Source organism: Bufo bufo, chromosome 3, assembly GCF_905171765.1.
Source record: "Bufo bufo chromosome 3, aBufBuf1.1, whole genome shotgun sequence".
NCBI lineage: Eukaryota > Metazoa > Chordata > Amphibia > Anura > Bufonidae > Bufo > Bufo bufo.
The window spans coordinates 122741491-122765059 of record NC_053391.1 but is presented as its reverse complement, the minus strand read 5'-3'; the positions used below and the strand labels follow the sequence as shown (position 1 = coordinate 122765059).

The following is a 23569-nucleotide window of genomic DNA, read 5'->3' as shown; positions in this document are numbered from 1 at the left end:
AAGGAGACATAGTTTCAGCCAAATTAATTAAGTAGAAAGCCTAAACAAGTTGCAAATTTTGGAGTAAATTCAACCTGCTCATGGTAGGAGTAGAATTGGATGCAACAGGCACAGGGCTATTCAGTGTGGGAAATGCGCTCCTTGTGACAGCAGTATCGCCAGGACTGGACTCTGCTCCTGTGAAACAAAGTCCCAGCATCGTTTTATATGTTTTGCATTTTATGTTTTATAATACTGTAGGTTCCTGCCCCACCTCGGCTGTACTGAATTGTACTAAGGCTAGTTTCACACTTGCATCTATCCTCTCTGGCAGCCTGTTCCGGCAAATCACTGCCAGACCCCATTAAAGTCAGTGGGGTACTGCGGGCAGGCGGCATTATCTGGCAATGCCAGAACCAGAGAGCAGCTGAAGATGTAAAAGTAGCCTTACGTGGTCAGTACAGTCCCCTGTATATAGTTCAGAAAAGTAGTTGTTAATGCACACAGGCCCTCACTGAGGCTGGCCACACTGCTGACCGCTGTGTAATAAATCTCACACTGCACATTACATACAAGTTAAAAAATAACCACTATCCCACAGTCATTGTTCAGAGTTCTTCCAAGGCACAGTGTAAGTGAAGTCACCCTTTTCTGGACGACCTTGGTGAACACATAACCATAAGGGCCTGTTCACACAGAGGGTTTTACAGCAGAATTTGGTAACCGACAGCTGCACCAAAATTTCACCAAAATCCTGCTTGCAGCTGCATCGTTACTGCCTCCAATTAATAATAATAAAAAAAAAAAAAATGTATAACTTAAAAACTAGAGCGTGGACATTAGTTCAATGTCACAACTGTTTCTTGGGGGACCCTTGTACATACGATCTGCAATGTATTCTAGCACCTTTAGCACGGGTTTAAGGGATTGCTCAAAAAAAAACCACCTTTTCCTTATTCCAGGGCACATGGACATATAATACAGTGGGCATACGAATGGGTCCTCCATTAGCCAGTTCAAGGCGCTGTTTGGAACTGGCAGATCAGATCCATTCACATGACATTTAAGGGCCTTTTGAATAAATGGTCTCCATATCATTCTATATTTCCCCTGCAGTGGTGGCTTCATGGATAAATGTAGCTTCTCTAGGTTACCAAACAAAAAAAAAAGAAAAACTGGTAGTTTCTTAATCTGACCCGCAGCAATATGATATCGATCCTATTTAAAATGAACGAGGTGAACTCATAGAAGGCTTGGTTACCTTATTTCATGTGTATACATGTGAATTTTAATGTGCATTATATGGCACTGAGTAACACATCTTAAAAGGGGTATGCTGTTTAGGTCACATTAACCCCTGGAGCAGCTGGACGCACATAAACATGGCCACTCTATTACTTTCTATGGGAATTCCGGAGGTAGCTGAGTACAGCACTCGGCTATCTCTAAAATTCCCATAGAAATGAATGGAGCAGCCACACTCATTCCGTTCATTTGAGGGCTATGGGCCCGTTCTTATGATCAGTTGGGGTCCCGATCAATCTAAAAGTTATCCCCTATCCTGTGGATAGGAAATAATTTAATCTAACCGAAATACCACTTTAAGCTTAAAGAAATGGCTGCAGATGGAGGCATATTTCAGCAATCCCATTATCACGCCTCCATTAAAAAGAGTGTGTTTTATGGCCCCTTTACACTGCAGACATCGGGCAGATTATCACTAACATGCATTTGTATGCTACTCTGCGGGTGTAAAAGGTGATGATTTATGTGACCGCACAAACTATCGTTTTCTGGCAGCAGATTGTGCTGTCTAAATAGCAAACAATGATTCTGTGTGGAGACGAGTGTTGCCATTAACACTCGCTCCTCGCCATACTGTGGAGAAGATCGCTGCATGTAATAGCAGAGGTCTCCTTCATTGATGAGCAGGGGATTGTTTGGAAGGAAAGTTTCCTTTCCAATAATCATTCGTTCAACTGAGCAGTGTAAAGGGGCCTTTACTGCCTAAGTCCAGGCTGGCACATGGTGGTCGCACTGGGTTTTTCAATGGAGGCATGAAGATGTGTTTTTGAGGGAGTGTGTTGTTTCTGTAGTCTAAAAGCATCCCCCAAGGAGATGACAAAGATATGTGCCATATAATGCACATCAGTACTCAAACCTGTAGCCTGCAATAAAGTGGAAAAACTCCTTAATCTTGCTGTATACGTATTTCCCCAACCATTTTTTAATAATAAACTTTTTGGAAAAAAATAAAATAAAATTATCCAGAAAAAAAGCTATTTTTTGCTCTACTGCCCTCTCACACGGAGGATACTTATGCTAAGGGCCGTATTTGAAAGTTCTGGAAACTCCATGAGATCATACACACCCAAGGGACTGAAAGTTGAACATTCACCTTGATCTTCTAAGAACCCATGGTCAACTATGTATCAGGTTGCCACTTCTCACATATGTAGCACCTTTTCACCAAAGGAAGCTTTTCATTCTTTCACAAGTCTAGGATGTCTTGCACTCTGGGACACTGTTACTGTAGACGCCTCCACCCATTGTTTCACATGCATAAAGTGTTCCTGTTGACAAATGTGTTGAAGCTCATCTTTTCAAACCCTGAGGACATGGCTACACAGAGGAGCAGTTAACATTTCAGCCATCTTTTATGCAAACGTTGTCACGCCTATTACCACACAAACTGTTACTATTCTTGAATGCAGAGGCAAACATCGCCAATATATTTACAGTTCTTTGTATGTCTATAGAAAAACACCATAAACCACAATTTATAGTCAGAATTCTATTAGTAAAAGAAACATATATTTAACACAGAAAAGACACAACTAGAAGGCCAGGCCTTATTTTATTCACACCTCTTCCCCAAATCAAGCTTATTCAAGGGATCTTAGTGACCATGTTCACTGGAGGATTGGGAGAGACCGCTATGTGAGGGTACGCCCACACTGAGCGGCTAAATGTCATGCCACCATGCAAGCTGCAGCAGGATCCTAAGAAACAAAATGCTTATCCAGGATTCATTGTTAAACTTTGATATGTCTTAGAGATGTGTCAAAAGTTTTGATCGCTGTGGACTTGAGTGCGGAGACCCCCACTGATTGCTAGAATGAGGAGAGAGAAACGCTTGCATAGTGCGTTCTCTCTCCTCGCTGAAGAGGACAGAATCGAAACGGCCCACAGGCTTCTATTGAGCGAAGAGACAGAGCACTATATACCAACTTCTAGTGATCGGTGGGGGTCTCAGCACTCAGACCACCACCAATCAAAACCTTTGATCGATACCTATGAAAACTGGTTCTGCAGTTTTGTGAGTTACCAACAGCCATTAACAATGAATCCAGAATAAACAATAAGGTTCTAGTCAGTTAATATGATCCCGCTGTGGCTTGCATGGACATTCACAGGACCATATTTCTGTTCTGCATCCGATCCGCTTTCTGTGCGGATTGCATGCAGACCCATTCATTTCAATAGGGTTGCAAAAGATGCGGACAGCACACTGTGTGATTTCCACATTCTGAGGTCCGGTCTGCGGCCACGCAAAAAAATAATAATTTAGAACATGTCCTATTCTTGTCCACAATATGCAGAAGTATAAAATGTGGGGTGAACAAGGCTGATGTCTGTGTTCTGTGGATCCACATTTTGCAGTCCTCAAAATGGACACGGTTGCGTGAATGGGGCCTTAGTCTCTATTCAGGTCACTTCTTTGCCAGATGTACAACCTATACTATAATCTTTCCGTAGGCTTATTTTTACAGTTGATTGAAGCCTGTGACTTATTGGGATATGTATGTATGCATATTACATGTTTGTTAATACATTAAAAGGGGTTGTCCACTTTATTTATATTGATGACCTATCCTCAGACCATGCCGACCTGCTGTTTAAAGAGAAAGCACTGCCTTCTGTTAACTTTTTACCTGCCCACTGTCACAGCCGCAGCGGTGCGCAGGTGCAATTACACCTAAGCCGTCCCCATTCCTGTTCCTGTTCAAATGAATAGTAAAGAGCTGTACAATTGAAGTGACAGGGACGGCTGAGATGGAATTACACCTGCTCACCGCCGCGGTTGTGACGACGAGCAGGTAAACTATGATATATAGGTGATCAATATAAATAAAGAGGATAACAGCTTTAATGATACGAGCTGTGTCTTCTCTTTACTGTTTACCTGATGGCTATCGCAACACGTCTAGGTCAAGCAGCAGCTGCGGTTAGGGAACTGGAGTTGAGAAGCACTGGTACGGGCAAAGAAACCACAGCAACAAGTGGTCGGGCATGTTTTACGTGCAGGTGACTACACGTACAAAAAGTGCAGTCATCACAGTTTAGAAAGTGCCAGGTCTGTCCGATACCCATTTCTCCATTAAAAATTCTATTAGAAAATAAGGGCTGTATTACACCAACAGATTATCTGACCAATTTCAGTCCAGTCAGACCAATAGTTGGTGTGCATAACAAAAGATCTGTGTGTAAATACCCATCTGACCAAAATCTGTCAGATAATCTGTTGGTGTAATATAGCCCTAAGATGCTGTGGCCCCTAACCACAGCATGACCACGCCACGCAGTGGCGTAACCAAGGGGGCCCGGCGCCCCGGCAGCGTGTGTGACAGTTTATTGGTTGTCACCTGATACTGGCACCTGGGGGGGAGGGGGGTGTTGGCACCTGATACTGGCACATGGAGGGGAGAGAGGCACCTGATACTGGCACATGGGGGGGGAGAGGGGTTGGCACCTGATACTGGCATGACACCTGGGGGGGTTGGCACCTGATACTGGCACATGGGGGGGGGGGGAGAGGCACCTGATACTGGCACATGGAGGGGAGAGAGGCACCTGATACTGGCACATGGAGGGGGAGAGGGGTTGGCACCTGATACTGGCATGGCACCTGGGGGGGTTGGCACCTGATACTGGCACATGGGGGGGTGGGGGGAGAGGCACCTGATACTGGCACATGGGGGGGGGGGGGGGGAGGCACCTGATACTGGCACATGGAGGGGAGAGAGGCACCTGATACTGGCACATGGAGGGGGAGAGGGGTTGGCACCTGATACTGGCATGGCACCTGGGGGGGTTGGCACCTGATACTGGCACATGGGGGGGTGGGGGGAGAGGCACCTGATACTGGCACATGGGGGGGTGGGGGGAGAGGCACCTGATACTGGCACATGGGGGGGGGGGGGGGGGAGAGGCACTTGATACTGGCATGTGGGGGGGGGGTTTGGCACTTGATACTGGCACATGATGGGGGGGGCATCTATGGGGACACTTACTGGCACATTATTAGGGGGCATTATGGGGGGACACTAGGCCGGCAGCCTATCAGAGGCCGGACACTGAGGGGCATCTACTGGGGCACTATATATGGGGAATTTTATACTGGTACATTATGGGGGGCACTAGCAGGAAGGGGGCAGAGGAGCACTATGGGGGAATTTACTGGGGGCACTATATAGGGGTATTTTATACTGGGACATTATGGGGGCACTATGGGGACATTAGCTCAACTTGGGGCATTACAAGGGGGTATTTTTGCACTGTCACATTATAAGGAGAATTATTACTACGGGGGGTGGGGGGGGGGGCATTATAGTGGGCTTTATTACTCCCCCATGGTCTGACCCCCTAGTAGCAGCACCAGCCTCTCCCTGCTCTGCTATCCCTCTGCCCCTTCTCCAAATCCTTATTATGAAATCTCTCTCATTAGGATAAAGCACAACCTCAGCTCCGCCGAGCCCCCGGCCAAAGTGTGGAAGTGGTGTCCGAGATCCCCAAGGGTCAAGTAACTGTAAGTTTTCATATGAAATATGTTTATGTTATACACATATAGCGTACACTGTGCCACACAATATACAGTATACCGCTACACTGTGCCAAAGGAGTGGGGTTTACACAGGAGGAGGGAGGTGCGAAGCGCGCTGGTGGGGCCCTTACAAAAATTTGCTGTGGGGCCCAGTCACTTCTAGTTACGCCCCTGGCGCCACGTGGTCATACCCTTAAAGGGGTGGTCTCATCACAGACAATGGGGGCATGTCCTAGCCATATGCCCCCATTGTCTGTGATGAGACAACCCCTGTAAGTCTCTCTCACTCAAGCATGTCCCTTGAGGGAATCACATTCTGTGTGAGAGCCCTTACTCTCTTAGCCATGAAAGTTTTGATGGGTAAATTGAGAAAAGGTTGGTAACAAATCAAGACACATCCCAATTACCTTTTTTGGTGGCAAAAAGTCAAGGTAGATTCAGTTATTTTTGTCGATAATCAACAGAAACCCGATGGATCATAGGTGAGGCTCACATCTGCAGCAAAGGTTATGATAGGAGACTGACGCATATCCCAGCAAAAAAATAAAAAGCTCAAATAAGCATTTTGTCTGGCAAAAAGTCAGTGTTCACGTCAGACACTGGACAGACCCTATTATAGTGAATGCAATCTGTTGGGTGCTGGATTTATTACAGACCAAGCTACTTGGACATAAGCCGCACACAAATTTGGCTACTTTTAGTTCACATACCCAAAAATTAGACTGGCTAAAGCCATATCCAAAATTTTACTAAAGAGGTCACTTTTTGGAAGACTGTTTGGTTGTCTATGAGCTATAATAGGCACAGAACAGCCAGGTAGAGCTGACAGGTGGCACAATGCTTTCCTATGTGGTGATAAGAATTACTGTGTTCAGACATCCACGGGATAACAGTGATAGGTCATTCTGTTATACGAGACACTCACAGCAAAACGTAACCACTGTATTATGCCTAGCGATGGGTCTGAAGGGCGAGAACAATTCCTGAGTCATGCATTTCCCCATGAACAGCTGGCCACACAAATTAAGGGGGGAATTTATCATTGTAGGTGTATTTGAGGTTAGTTTATAGACTGTAGTTGCTATGCCCACCTGCACGTAGTAATCTGAAAATGGTGAACAGTATAATTAATTCCTAGTTTCGAGGAAATTACATCTGGGGGATATGTGACTTGTGCAACTTTTAGAATGTTACAAATGATAAATGTGTCTACAAAAAATTATCTACATGGGAATTTTAACCTAATTTTCACATTAATTCTGAAAGTGGCTCAACCCACAAAATGTCACACAATTTGGCACAAGTAAGCACACGTGACAAAATAAATTTTCATGCCAGAAAAGTGGCATAAAAATACTCGATAAATGTTCCCCTAAATATTGGCAGATCCGGACAATGTATGAATGTAGAGTTATCTAGACACCACTTATCACCTATGCAGCCAAGGAGCGGCCATACACATTCAATAGTTGTCCACTGATCTTTCAGCCGACAACTCTCTCTCTACAGACATCCGGTTGTATTATCTTCAATATTGCCAAGACGGATCCGTCATGAACTCTATTGAAAGTCAAGGAGGACGGATCAGTTTTCTATTGTGTCAGAGAAAACGGATACGTCCCCATTGACTTGCATTGTGGGTCATGATGGATCATGACGTCTTGCTCCGCATCCCAGGAAGGAAAGAAAACTGCAGCTTGCTGCTGTTTGCTCTCCAGTATGGGAACGCAACCGAACGGAATGTATTTTGGAGCACTCCGTTCTGTTCAGTTACGTTTTGTCCCCATTGACAATGAATGGGGACAAAACTGAAGTGTTTTTTTCCCCAGTATTGAGACCCTAGGACAGATTTCAATACCGGAACATAGAACAGCTAGTGTAAAAATAGCCTTAGACTGTCATCCGAACCCACCGTTGTCAGTGGGTTCAGCTGATAATAGACTAATGGGTATGGGGGCCTTAAGGCCTCTTTCACACGGGCGTCATGTTTTTGGGCCGGATAAGATGCACGATTTTTCTGCGCGAGTGCAAAACATTTTAATGTGTTTTGCACGAGCGTGAGAAAAATCGGCATGTTTGAAACCTGAACTTCTTCACAGAAGTTCAGGTTTGGGATCGGTGTTGTGTAGATTGTATTATTTTCCCTTATAACATGGTTATAAGGGAAAATAATAGCATTCGTAATACAGAATGCATAGTACAATAGGGGTTAAAATAAATAAAAAATAATTTAACTCACCTTAATCCACTTGTTCGCGCAGCCGGCATCTCTTCTGTCTTCTTTCTTCAGGACCTGGGTAAAGGACCTTTGATGACATCACTGCGCTCATCACATGGTCCATCACATGATCCATCACCATGGTGACGGACCATGTGATGAGCGAAGTGACATCATCACAGGTCCTTTTCCTACTGCAGAGCAAAGATGAAGACAGAAGAGAAGCCGGGCTGCGCGAACAAGTGGATGAGGTGAGTTAAATTATTTTTAATGTTTTTTAATCCCTCCAGCCCTATTTTACTAAGCATTCTGTATTAAGGGAAAATAATAAAGATTGGGTCCTCATCCTGATCGTCTCCTAGCAACCGTGCGTGAAAAAAAAAATCGCCCCGCATCCGCATTTGCTTGCGGATGCTTGAAATTTTCATGCAGCCCCATTCACTTCTATGGGGCCTGCGTTGCTGTGAAAAACGCACAAAATAGAGCATGCTGCGATTTTCACACAACGCACAAGTGATGCGTGAAAAATCACCGCTCATGTGCACAGCCCCATAGAAATGAATGGGTCCGGATTCAGTGCGGGTGCAATGCGTTCACCTCACGCATTGCACCCACGCGGAAATCTCGCCCGTGTGAAAGGGGCCTAAGAGTAAATATAAAGACATTTACCACAGGACTACCAAACACAAATAGAAGTACAAAAAAAGACTAAAAACCTTTGGCCCAATTCACACGAGCGAGTTTTCCGCGCGGGTGCAATGCGTGACGTGAACGCAAAGCACCCGCACTGAATCCTGACCCATTCATTTCAATGGGTCTGTGTACATGAGTGTTGTTTTTCACGCATCAGTTCTGCGTTGCGTGAAAATCGCAGCATGTTCTATATTCTGCGTTTTTCACGCAGCCCTGGCCCCATAGAAGTGAATGGGGCTGCGTGAATAACGCATTGCATCCGCAAGCAAGTGCGGGTACGATGCGTTTTTCACTGATGGTTGCTAAGAGATGTTGTTTGTAAACCTTCAGTTTTTTTTATCACGCGCGTGAAAAACACATCAAAACGCATTGCACCCACGCGGAAAAAACTGAACTGAACGCAATCGCAGACAAAACTGACTGAACTTGCTTGCAAAATAGTGCGAATTTCACTGAACGCATCCGGAGCCAATCCGTCATGCTCGTGTGAAAGAGGCCTAAGCCATCCTACACCTTCAAACGCAAGCCATATATCAAACTTCAAAACCCCAGACTGAATCTCACCAATGGGAAACCATAACAGAAAGGGGAGCTGTAATATGGCACTGTAAGTAAAGCCCAATTTTGCCTTGTAACCCCAAATTAAACATGGGGTGAAGTGGTGACAGGAGAACACAACTTGATTAAAACCAACTACGGCATCACAGTTCTGAAGCAGTGCAATCTTTCTATCAGGCTATTATGACTTTGCTCAACAGCAGGAAGGTTGAAAGCTTCAAGATTAAGATAGCTCCTGAAAGCTTCCTGAGGAAATTCCAATATACAGGAAGAATTGCCAAATTAGTTGTAAATTTTAATTTCAGCTAGTTGTACATTTTTTGTCAGTTCAGTACCAAATTCTTACTATCTTATTCTTAATTAACAATACCAGTTTGAAAAGGCATTCACTGCGATCCAAAAACAGTGGCGCAAGGCAACGACATCATGAGACGCGTACAGAAAAGAAGAAACATTATACTAAACTGAGCTTAGGCTCGACTGAGCTTATTGTGTTGCCTGCACTCTTTACACATTGCCTTAGGGCTCATGCACATGACCGTAGCAGTTTTTGTGGCCTGCAAATTGCGGATCCGCAAAACACAGACAACGCCCAGGAGCCTGCAGCCTTTTTTTTTTTTTTTACTCCTTCACAAATGTCCTATCCTTGTCCGCAAAACAGACAATAGGACAAGCTCTATTTTATTTTATCCTCTCCACTGAATGAATATATGGATGCGGACAGCTCACTGTGTGCTGTCCGCACCTTTTGCAGTCCTATTGAACTGAGTCCACATCCAATCCGCAGACAAAAAACACAATTGTGTGCATGAGCCCAGTTAATGGGTCGGACCAGATTTATTTTTCTTTAAAAAGGCAGAGTACCACAGGATCATGGGCTGAACTGGGGGGAGGGGGGGCACATGTCTTTTTTTCAGCCTTAGGCCTCATTCACATGGCCGTTGTTTTGGTCCGCATCCAAGCTTCATTTTTGCCATCCGTTGCTCCGTTACGTTGCCCCGCAAAAAATAATATAACCTGTCCTATTCTTGTCCGCGCTTTGCGGACAAGAATAGGCAGTTATATTGAAGGCTATCCATGCTGTTCCACAAATTGCGGAATGCACACGAATGCCATCCGTGTTTCTAGGCCGGAAGGGAGTCTTTTCTCTCATTCAGTGACGTACTGGGTCCCTTCTACAGAGCGAAGCCGCTGCGAGCCCGGTGACGTCACCATCAGCCGCAAGCATTATGCAGAGTGCTCGGAGGGGTGGTACCTAGCGCGATCTGTTGCCGCCTAAGCCACGCCCCTCCGGTCCGGTGACGTCACTGGGCAGGGCGTGTTGTTCACAATGAAGGAGGCAAATGAACTATGCTAGTTAGCATAGTAAAACGCCTCCAATGCAGGCAAATGGCGCAGCAGGTTGGACATAGAGGCAATACTCGGACCTAATCACGTTTCAAAGGACTGAGCCAGGAGGAGTTTAGGGGCGTTACTAAGGGGGGGGGGGAATGTGCGTCAGGAGGCGGAATATGATACAAGGGGGGCGGATGCATGGAGGACGTGGATATGTGCAGCAGGAGGCGAAATAACAATGAGGGGGCGGAGTCATGGCGTAGATGATAAGTCGTCTGAAAGCACGTGATGCCGCGCTGCGACCACAGTGCAGAGCAGCAGGAAGTTAAATAAACAGATGTAAACAGTGCGTGGGGGACCGTCAGAGCCATGTTGAAATGGCGAAAAATACCTTAAAACATATGGGTGGACCTAGAATCACCTGTTTACGGTGAGTACACTTGGGGGGTGGGGAAATAAAAACAACACTTGGATCCCGGACAACCCCTTTAAGAAAATAGCAGCATGTAAATAGATAGGCCTTTAGGCTGAATTCACACATCTTTTGGCAAAAACAGGCTTGTCTTCTTTCTTTTTCCGAAATCTGATCTATCAGATCCCATAAGGACTGAAAGCAAAGCCAACAGACTGCAACATTAGAAAGCTATTCTAACAAAGGAGGTACAGGGACTATTACTGCTATTCGTGCACTCCATGGTAATCTAGTCCATCCAAATACTTTAGAACAGGTGGTGACAACTGTGTTGCTGGTTTGTACATTTTGATTTGGGAGGAGAAATCTCCACTTCATGTGAATTTTCTCAGTACTTTGGCAAATAACTCGTGAAGTTCACATACGTTACTGCTTTATGTAAGTCTAGGAGCCATTTACCACAAGAGAGTGATATAGAAGATATATTTTTCAATTCAACACCAACAGTCTGGTCTTAACAAAAACTGTCATGTTCTTCAGTGTTGTAATTAACAAATAAACAGCCTGCAAACATTGTTATCGTTAGTTGATTATTTCCATATCGCAGCCCAGCAGGTTTTAGAATCTCCACAAAGGTGTCGGCAGAATTTGTCTCTCCTTAAAATCTCTATTTTAGGCCTAATTCAGACTACAGTAATTTTCCGTCTTTGTGCTATTCAGATTGCACCCACATAGCACATGTACCCTTTAAAATATGCTGTGAAATTCATACTTTAATTTCTCCAAAGCCACAGCAAGCACCATTCTTGCCCATTTTTCATCTAAAAACAATTACTGTTTGTTGATTGGCTGCAGCTGTCACGTGCAGGTAATCGCAATGTCATCATACCAGCAGGAGCATGGAGTGGCTGGGGATTTTCCAGGTAATACAGCTATCTGCTGCCCAGGAACAATGGTTTTCTATGGGGACAAGTGATTTGGTCAGACAACTATTAGGAACCTTTGGTTCATTCCTGATAATTGCCTGAAACACTGACACATGTGAAAGAGCCTTTAGATTTGCTCCATTCATTTTCTGTTTAAAAGAAATGCGTTCCTTTCAGGCCTTGTGCATACGGCCATGGCGCGGACGTTCCCGTATTGTGGGCCGCAAACAGCAGGTCTGCAATATGCGGGCACGGCTGTGTGCTCACCGCATCACGGATGCGGACAGCAAAAATATTGATTGTTTTATTTTTTGCGGTGCGGATAGATCATGGACCCATTCAAGTTGAATGGGTCTGGATCAGTCTGTGGAAACCGCAGAGATGTTGCCCATGCATTGGGGACCGCAAATTGCTTGATTCTAATGAATTGATTAATCTCATCAGCAGGATTTGTTCCCCTCGCACGTGAAGAAGTTTCCCCCTACCGCAAGATTGACAGGGCAATTTTATTTTGGCTATTCAGTGTATTTCCAGTGCAAGAACAAGCTAAGTGATGAGGATGATGATTATATAGTACTCATCGTCATCAATAAAGTTCTCAAAAAGTATAGACGAATTTCAATAGCAGATCCAGATTAAAATATATGGATTATGCTAATACAAAGGCTTACTTAAAAGGACATCCAGTAATTATATACAAGCAAAATGAAAAATTATTTTTCACCTACGTTGTCCAGACTAAATACAATATGGGTAGCAGTAAAAACTGTTTTGCATAACATTTTATTATCACGTCTGTCCAGTTTAGGTGCAATGCTCAACTCCAAGGACTATACAAGATTTAGATAAAGAGATCACAAAGCATGTTCACAATTAGCTACTGGATACTTGAGTTTTATTATTTCTTCTAATGTGTGAACTTTGATACATTAACTATAATAGAGCAAAGAATCCCAGAAACCATTTAGTTCCCATGAGATTACCATGACTGCTGTAAGAGTTAAAGGGGTTGTTCGGGTTCAGAGCTGAACCCAGAAAAAACTCAATTTTCACCCAGGCAGCCCCCTGACAAGAGCATCGGAACAGGTCATTTGCTAAATGGCGCAGGGCAAAGGCATTTTCAAGAGTTCCAGTGATGAACCGGGCTCTCCATGGGGCTGCCAAGAAGCCCGATGACATCACCGGCACTGATGGGCGGGGTTTAGCGCTACACTAGCCAGTAAAACAGCTAGGGCAGCGCTAAAGCACAACCATCAGAGCCGGTGATGTCACCGAACACACTGCCAGGCTGATGCTTCCGCCTGGCATTGTGTTATTGTAAACAAAAGAGCCCATGCCCTGCGCCATCTAACGCAGGGCAAGGGAGCGCATCGGAGCATAAGATGCTCCAATGCCAACATCAGGGGGGGCTGCCTGGGTGAAAATAAGGGTATGTCCGGGTTCACTTCTGAACCCAGACAACCCCTTTAAACTACATGTACACCGTCAGTTTTTCATGGCCATTTTGCATCAGTGGGTGCATCCATTTTCTGGCCATGTATCCATTTTGAATGGCAGTTTTGCATCCATAAAAAAATTTAAATAAATGTGTGTGTGTGTGTATATATATATATTATTTTTTATGCCCTTCCATAACTAACCCCAGTATAAATGCATCCCTTTGTGCCCCCGGTAGTTATAATGGCCCTTTTAATTAGGGATAAGTAGGGGTGCACTGAAATGAAAATTCTGGTCCGAAACCGAAAATTCAGGATGCCCTTGACCGAAAACCGAAACTGCCTTTTTGCCCAAATACTTTTAAAATACTTTTTTTTTAATGATTGGCGCTGTTATGGAGAGGGGGATCTGTGGGTGGCGCTGTTATGGAGAGGGGGATCTGTGGGTGGCGCTGTTATGGAGAGGGGGATCTGTGGGTGGCGCTGTTATGGAGAGGGGGATCTGTGGGTGGCGCTGTTATGGAGAGGGGCATCTGTGGGTGGCGCTGTTATGGAGAGGGGCATCTGTGGGTGGCGCTGTTATGGAGAGGGGCATCTGTGGGTGGCGCTGTTATGGAGAGGGGGATCTGTGGGTGGCGCTGTTATGGAGAGGGGGATCTGTGGGTGGCGCTGTTATGGAGAGGGGGATCTGTGGGTGGCGCTGTTATGGAGAGGGGGATCTGTGGGTAGCGCTGTTATGGAGAGGGGGATCTGTGGGTAGCGCTGTTATGGAGAGGGGGATCTGTGGGTGGCGCTGTTATGGAGGGGGGGGATATGTGCACTGTTATGGGCATAACAGTGCACAGATCCCTTTCCCCATAACAGTGCACAGATCCCCCCCTCCCCATAGCAGTGCCATAGACCGATCCCCCTACCCATAACAGCCCCGGCCCTGCTGCTCACAGCATCACTCACTGCATCTTTATTTTACCTTACAATCGTGACGCTCCAGTAACAACTCTGCAGGCAGAGCGGAGGGCGGCGTAACGTCACTTACTTACGTGACGCATCTGCTCCGCCCACTTTATGAATGAAGGAGGCGGAGCAGGCGCGTCACGTGAGTAAGTGACGTTACGCCGCCCTCCGCTCTGCCTGCAGAGTTCTTACTGGAGCGTCACGATTGTAAGGTAAAATAAAGATGCAGTAAACCGCCCGCCCGCAGATGGTGGGTGACAAATCCCACACCCCATATTTTCGGCCGATATGTAACAATATCGGCCGAAATGGATTAGGTACATTTTCGGCCGATATTTTCGGCTGCCGGAATTTCGGTGCACCCCTAGGGATAAGGGATGAGCAAACTTCTGTTTTCAAGTTTGGCGTACAAGGTTCGGGTTATCTAAAATTTCCATTATGGATTCTGAGACCACTTATGGTCCGTGGTAGCGGAATCCATAACGGAATTCTTAGATGAGCAAAACCCGAACCTTGTACGCCAAACTTAAAAACAGAAGTTTGCTCGTCCCTACCCTAATGCCCCCCCCTGTAGTTATAATAGCCCCCAAGTTGTGTCCCAGTATAGATATTAGTGTGTGTATGATGACATCATCTCTGGGAGCACAGGTCCTGCTGCCTCCAGTGTGGAGCGAGCATTCCCTCATGTGCAAGGGGATGAGGTATTATATAATTTTTTTTAGCCCCTGAAAGGCCCTTTCTTGACAAAGTGTGTCTGTTTTGAACAGTCGCTAGGTGCATGTCTGTCTAAACGGCCATTAAAAATGGGCCCACTAATTTCAGTGGGGTAATCAGGCCGCGAAAAAGGGCCAAAAATAGGACACATCCTATTTTTTTGACGGCCGCTATTCACTGGTTGTTAATAAAGCCTTAATACACTTCAGCCAGTCCACTAGCTTTTACTTCACCATGTCTCATGCTGCCTTTTCTCTACATGCTTTACTTCATACGTATATACACAAAACGCAAGTATAATATTAAAGCCTCTCTGTTCTCGCTCCATTCACAAACTGACAACCAAGCCTTTCAGCAGAGCAGCGCCCACCCACCGCATCACACACACTGGAAAGTGCTTCAGGGAACTAGTGACATTGATATGCATGTTTGGCAAGCCAGGTAAACATTATCCGGCTGCACCATCTGACACAGTCACACTAGAAAGACTCTCAAACCTTTAGAATAAGTTTGGGAGATCAAACCCTAATAAATAATATAATGACTCTTATTTATCAGATGTAAGTAGCACTTGTCTCCCAGATCAAAAGACAAAATACATGCTCAGTAATGGCTGCAACATACAGAACCTCCTATGTCTCCTAGCAGTTTAGGTTAGGATAATGCACTTTGAAGACTTCAGACAGCCTAACACCTAGGTGTGTAATCTGACTGTGAGCTAAAGATGGGCTGCTGCCTACACAAGCCTATAGTCATTAACCAAGGCCTGTATAGAGGGGGCAAAGAGAACATCATGGCTGCCTCCAGTAAAGACCTATACTGGACATGCTGCATTTATCAACAGAAGGCATGTCATAAGAGCGCTCCTCATTGTGAGCGTGCTCATCATTTCACTCTTCAATTCCAAATTTAAGAAGCCAAAGCAAACAAATTTGTGGTGACCTAGTTACAAAAGCAATTTTATATTTTCATAAGACCAGGTTGTGTTCATTCCTTTGTGTCTGCTGAATAACTGCAGCAATAAAATTATAAGGAACAGAACTAGGAAAGCTTACTTTTTCCCCCTGCCACGTCTAGGTGTTTTTGGTGTAATGTACCTAATTGTGTCAGTCAGAGCAGAATTGTGTTTTTTTTTTGTTGCAAATGACCACATATAAACAAAACTAGAGTCCGATTTATACCTGGGGGTGTTTCTGCAGTATGTAGGTATTTATCATCCGGCTAATAATTGAAGTCAGTTTTACAGTAAGTTGCAGGCTGTGTTGGTGTGCTTAAGAAACATAACATGGCGTCTTAAATTTGGTGCATCTTTAAACCTAACTCCTGCCTAGAAATGTTACTCTTACAGTTTTCCTACGCCACCCTTGTACTGGAGGAAGTTTGTGACTTTTTAGGAAGTCTCAATGATAAATCTGGAGTGAAGCTCATTAACATAGCTAAGCTATAGCTACATAACTAGCCCCATTTACTCACCAGCTTTGATTTAGCAACTTTTTTAGCCAGAATTCGGCTAAATACGGAGTATAGGGCGTGATAAATTCCCCCATAGAGTTTTCAAAAAACTGCACATTTTTGAGGAAAAAATACAAAACAAAAACACTGTAGACAGACATTACACGCTGGCCAATGGGAAATTATGGAATTCCCTTCAAACACTTGGGGTGATTTATCAAACTGGTGTAAAGTAGAACTGGCTTAGTTGCCCATAGCAACCAGATTCCACCTTTCATTTTTGATAGCTCCTTTGGAAAATGAAAGGTGAAACATTTTTTGTTTTAGGTCACTTTCACACTCGTGTTTGGTGTAGATCCGTCATGGATCTGCACAGACGGATCCGAAACAATAGTACAACCACATGCATCCGTTTGTATTATCTGTAACATAGCCAAAACGGATCCGTCTTGAACACTATTGAAAGTCAATGGGGGACGGATCAGTTTTCTATTGTGCCAGATTGTGTTAGTGAAAACGGATCCGTCCCCATTGACTTACATTGTGTGTCAGGACGGATCCGTTTGCCTCCAGCGCGGAATGGAGGCAAACTGATGCATTCTAAGCGGATCCTTTTCCATTCAGAATGCATTAGGGCAAAGCTAATCCATTTTGGACCGCTTGTGAGAGCCCTGAACGGATCTCACAAATGGAAACCAAAACGCCAGTGTGAAAGTAGCCTTAATTTTATCATGTTCTAGGTCGGAGAAAAAAATAAATAAAATAAAAAAAAAGAAAGAAAAGTTTTTAGAGATTAAAATAACACCAGAACCCACCACTGTCCCCATCTGTATATCAGTTCCACAGATTATAGAACATGTCCTATTCTGGTATGCAAAATGCAGTGCACGGACCCACTAAAGTAAACGGGTCCATAATAATAAAAAATGCAAATGGAACACAGTATCCACTGTTTACAGACCGCACAACAGATACAGTCGTGTGCATGAGGTCTAATGAGAACAGTTAATGTGTCCGGAATACACTTGTATGAACAGACTCTTAAGCCTCTTTCACACGGGCGTCACAGATTTGTGCCGGATAAGATGCGGGTACACCGCGGGAAAATGCGCAATTTTTCTGCGCGAGTGCAAAACATTATGATGCGTTTTGCACGCACGTGAGAAAAATCGGCATCACCATGGTGATGGATCATGTGACGGACCATGTGATGAGCCACAGGTCCTTTTCCTCAAAGAAGAAGAAGAGAAGCCGGGCTGTGCGAACAAGTGGATTAAGGGGAGTTAAAAAAAAAAATATTATTTTTTTAACCCCTCCATCACTATTTTACTTAGCATTCTTAATTCAGAATGCTATTATTTTCCCTTATAACAATGTTATAAGGGAAAATAATAATGATCGGGTCCCCATCCCGATAGTCTCCTAGCAACCATGCGTGAAAATCGCACCGCATCCGCATTTGCTTGCGATTTTCACGCAGCCCCATTCACTTCTATGGGGACTGCGTTGCGTGAAAAATGCACAAAATAGAGCATGCTGCGATTTTCACGCAACGCACAAGTGATGCATTAAAATCACCGCTCATGTGCACAGTCCCATAGAAATGAATGGGTCCGGATTCAGTGCGGGTGCAATGCGTTCACCTCACGCATTGCACCCGCGCGGAAATCTCGCCCGTGTGAAAGAGGCCTTAATGAGGCTGTAAAAATAAATAAAAAGTAAACTGTCAGGGAATGTGTTAAATCAAGTTATACTTACCAGTTCAAACACCTTCTGCACCAGGACCGCCATGCCGATCCTCCCCACCACTGCAGCCATGACGTGCTTGTATACTGAAAGTAAATGCTGTAGCCAATCACTGGCTTCAACAGTACAGTAAGCAACCACTAATTGGCTGCAGCAGTTATATGTGGTGTAAGCACACCTCTCAGTTGTTTGTAATCATGTAAGGATTGGAGTGGTGGTGCTGGAGCAAAGGGTAATTAAACTAGAAAATATAACTTGCTATATTATTTTAACACCTTCCCTGCCATTTTTTTTTTAAACTTGGACAACCGCTTTAAGTGTCTTGTATGATATCGCTTTTGTATAACACAATCTACAAATATTAAAAATGTATTCTGACAAAATACTGAGTTATGACAATGCCTATATAGCAATTCCACTTTGTGTTATCATATGAAGGACTGTTAGGCCTCTTGCACACGAACTATACGGATTAGGTCCGGATGCATTCAGGAAAACTCGCACCATATAGAAAATGCTGCAATTTTCACGCAACGCACAAGTGATACGTGAAAAACAACGCTCATGTACACAGACCCATTGAAATGAATGGGTCCGGATTCAGTGCCGGCGCAATGCGTTCACATCATGCATTGCGCCCGCGCGGAAAACTCACTTGTGTAAAAGGGGCCTTACGGTTTCCAAATCCATGTGCTTTCTACCAAAACAACCCACATTTTGGAACTGATTTTTAGTTGCAGAAAACAAATCTGCCTTGTGTGAATTCAGCCATAATCCGTCCATACAAATCAGACTGACGTCACTGACCTGCAAGGAAGTAGGAATTTTCAACAGAACTAGATGCTAATAAAGAAATTATTACAAGCGCACACAAAATTACATTTCCAAAAATAGCACCAAACAAAGAGAAACCTCTCACATTTACAGAAACGTAATAGCCTACAATCTGGGAAATCAGCATCTGGATCTGATTGTGAAGTATTCCACCAGGTACTCCAAGGATCTATTATATGGAGTGAACAGAACACATTTGATAAAGCCTTTCTTCTTGTAAAACCATTCAGACAATATTTACAGAAGGGAAATTACTACTGCGAAACCCACCACTATCACTATATCCTTGACAGAGGAGAAACAAAGCTAATCTTTGTTCATATAAAAGAATTTGAATATTCAGAACTCCCTAATTTGTGTTTAATTTGCTGAAACTGTAATGAATTGGTGGCAAAGTGTTCTGAACTTTTGATCCTTTCTGAGTGCTGTTTGATTGCCTTTTTTTCCCCCCCCCTACAAACCGTGCAGACCAACGTGATCATACGAATTCAAGGACCTTCACCTTGTACATTCAGGCGATGATTAATGAGTTTCATTTTAACAAAAGAGAAAACAATGATCTTTGTTCTGTGCACAAAGAACAATTTTTGTGGCGTCCTCAAAATAGTCTCCTGCCTACCAAAAATCATGTACAAATCTCCGATTTATAGACATTGCTTAGTTTAACCCTCACACATTTTTATTTTATATTCCTTCAAGTTTAGCTTTTTTTGGGGGGGGAGGAAGTCTATGTGGAGTTACATACCATGCCTTTATCTCACCCACACCACAGCAGAAAAAAAAAAATATTCTGCAATTTAAAGAATGCATAATTTATGTCTGGACCCCTTTGTTACTTAGGAAAAGGAATCTACCAGGCCATGGTACAATAGCAATTTTATTTAGAGAGCAGAAAATTCACAAGTCAAACAATCCTATGGAAATGGACAAACTACAAATCACGAGCGACGTACCTCAAAAGGTTACATTCTTATAAAAATGAACTAAAATTTAGGCTTCTTTATTTTCATATAGACTGTATAAGCACACACAGGCAAGCAGTCATTGCTTCTAAAAACTGCCAGAGAAAAAAAAAAAAAAAAATCTATACAGGCAATCAATAATATTTTTACTGCCCCCCGTAAGTTCATGTGAATGTCTATTGATCTTAACCATGACTCCACAGCAAAGATCTCTACTTTGAGACTGAGCCTTTTATATGGTTACTGACAGGCACATTAAGCAAAAGCTACTCCTGGAGAAAAATGACAAATACCCACACAACTTTCGAGCATTGCTAAAATCTGCACCGACACATCCACGCTCTTCCCGGCACATGAAAGTGTTACAGATAGACACTTCTGAAGCCTTATAATTGCATGCAAATCTATGCAAAACGTGAACCACTCAAAGGAAGGAGGAAAAAAAAATAATAAATAAAATAATAAAGTATATCCTCATGTCTTAATTTTATGTAAAATTTAATTTCTTGTAATAAATAGATTTCCAGGCTCTTCGAAGAACTGCGCTTCTTGGTTATTTCATGAAGACAAGTGAACCGTAAACTGGAAAGCCATGAAAGGGTTTTCAAGGCCACAGTACCCCCAAGGAGACGATAGGCCATTCTGTGACGCCTCATGGGTTAAATTCCTGGCTAGCCACAGTAAGCACCGACTACACCAATATCTCACAGGACCAGCAGCCTTCTAAATTGGGTCATCGCAGATTTGCATACACCACCTCCATTTTAGCCTCTACAGTACCATATGGAAGGAGGCTGGAAATACAAACCCCAAAAAGCAAGTTGATTCTGATGAAGCCCCCCAATACTATTCTAGCTCGTGAAGGTATAAAAATGACCACATCAATTCAAAGCGCCGTAATAAACAAGCACAACGTCACGACAGCAAACCGCACAGGAAAAACACACGAAATACAGGGGTGTAATAAGACTATATCACAGACACTATACGGTATACAGACTTCAAGGGATGAATGGAAGGAAACTGTCTGCTTTATAAAGTATGCAAACCCAATGTATAAAAGCCACTGAATCATCAAGAAAACGTCTCACAGATGTACACGTTCTACTCTTGAAGTTTACCTTCAATCTAAAATGAAACCCATAGGTCAGAAAACGGCGACTAAACACGAGCACAGCAAAATAAAATTCTACGACTAGCTACGTCGAGATACGGCTACCATACACAGGGAAAATTTTTAGTAAAATAGTAATTAAAATAAAAATATATAAAAATCAAAGAACAATTAGTGAATAAAAAGTAATAAAACCCTGACTCACAGGAATAAAAACCCTGACCGGATCGTTACGTCACATGAGGTAATTCTGACCGAATTTCTGTCAGAAATAATACAATTGCCCCATGTATGGCTGGCACATAATTCCTTCACACTTTTACCTCATAAATATAACATAATGCGTCCCAAAATGTATTAATAATCCGTAAGAAAACACAAAACACCTCACAAAATACATTCGGAACAGTAAAGACAAAACATCTTCAAGGCTAAAGTTCTGTCAGGTCCAGAAGGTGCAGAACCCCAGAGAAAGAAGCCAGGCCGCCGACAAGAAGTCACACAGGCGGCTGAGAAGAACGAAAAGGTTTTGTCTATTTAATAAAAAATAAAAAGTTTGGCCGAGAAGGATTAGTGAGAGGAGCAGGAGCAATGAGGAGGAATGAGGAGGGAAGGAGCTGTGTCTGTGTGTATGGAGAGGGGAGGGGTGAGGAGCGCAGCCTGGCACCACAGCGCCACCAGCATCATCATGCACAACAACCAGCGGAGGAGGCAAGTTCAATAAAAGAAGCTGGAAAAAAAAAGTCCAATAAAAAAAAATAAACTTGAAGAAGCTCTAACAAGAGGCGAGAGAATTTAAGGCTGGAAAGCGGGCAGAAGTGTCCCGGTGCGGGCACAGGAGAGGGAGCAGGAAGAGAGGGAGAGCGGCGCCACAGAGCCGGCGCCATCTTGGCTGATCGATGAATTGAACAAAGAGGATCAATTTCTGATAAAACGTTATCAATGAGAGCGGGCAGGAAAGCGGCGGTTTTGCCCTGCTCAGGGACGGTGCAGAGGGGAGCGGAGCGGACGGATAGAAGGCGGGGAGGGAGCGGGAGAGGGTGGCGGAGGAGAGGAAGTAAGAAAACGGAGCTGACCTGCAGCTGCTGTAAATCAAAGCGCTTCCAATATTGAAACATCGATCCCGCATTGGCCGCCATCTTGAGACATATTGAGACGGAGTGAGAGGCTGATAGAGAGGGGGCTGGAGTTCAGGAGCAAGCGGCGGAGGAGGGGGAAAGGAAAGGAGGGAGGGAGCAAGAGCAAAACACGGAGCGGACTTCCACACCCACCCTCTGCCGCCACGGAGCGGGGCCTCCCCGGCTTCGCTTGGCTCACAAACCGCCCATTTTAACGGGGGAACTGGCTTCCATCTCTCCCGCCTGCTGCTCGCTCGCTAGGCGGCCCTCTGTCACTACCAGGAGCCCCGGCGGCGCAGGCCGACCGCATCCCGACATGTTCCCTCGGCAATGAGCGGCTTTTCCACACGGAAAGTGCTTTCAGCGCCTGAATTTTTATTCAGCTTTTACATAATAGTGAATGTATAAAAGCCGTCGTTATACTGGCTGATGTGTACGGCACCTGCACCTCGTACACACACGGCGATATATCACGTACATGTAGATTTGCCGCGGTTGTGAGGTACATGATTTACATTATATGAGGGGAGCAACGACCGTATAGTAAGCGTACGGTTATCACACGGTCGGGCACGCTTCCATCATACGTCACATCGGTGGACATGTGGTCGCCGGGACAGACGGAGTCCCCAGCGCGCCATGGAATCACCTCCGCGCTATTAGACTCGCTGAGAGCAGCTGAGGTGAGGGGCCATGGCGGGAGGGGGAAGGGCAGGGGCAACGCACGGACTAAATGGCTTCGTTTGTACACTAGGCTGTCAGCGGCCGCTTCTGTCAGACGGGGGCAGTAGGGAGGCGGTGCTACGGAGCACAAGGCAGCGGACATAGTAGGACACGGGTTCGAGTCCCAGCTGAGGAAGATATAATTTATATATATTTTATATATACATGTGCCTCTGGTGATAAGATAATTTAAATTTGTTATATGGTTTTATTAATTATGGTCTACTGCTATTACACATGGGGGGGGGGGGGTTTACTGTTCCACAGATTTGGGGCATATACATGTCTATATGTACAACAGGGGTTGTCTTCCAAGGCTGGGTGAGAGTTCAGAGACGCTTCTAAAACCTGTAAGAGGCTGTTCACATGGCGTTGTTTGGCATGGATAATGCACCTCAGAGTGGAGACCACTAGAGTTTTAAGTTCGGCGTCTAAAGTTCGGGTTATCGAAGAATCCCGTTATGGATTCTGCTACCACGGACCATAACGGAATTTAGAATCCATAACGGGATACTTCGATAATCTGAACTCGAACTTTAGACACCGAACTTAAAACACAAGTTCGCTGAAC

The 23569-nt window shown here is 44.4% G+C and overlaps 1 protein-coding gene across 1 annotated transcript in view; it reads right to left on the bottom strand.

The window, feature by feature from the left end:
• CUX1 (cut like homeobox 1) overlaps positions 1-22386 on the bottom strand; it is a 357714-nt gene extending 335328 nt beyond the window's left edge. The window contains 1 exon segment of the mRNA XM_040423522.1: positions 22234-22386. Coding sequence (XP_040279456.1) covers positions 22234-22296 — 63 coding nt within the window. The 5' untranslated portion in view covers positions 22297-22386.
• Positions 22387-23569: the final 1183 nt, after the last annotated feature.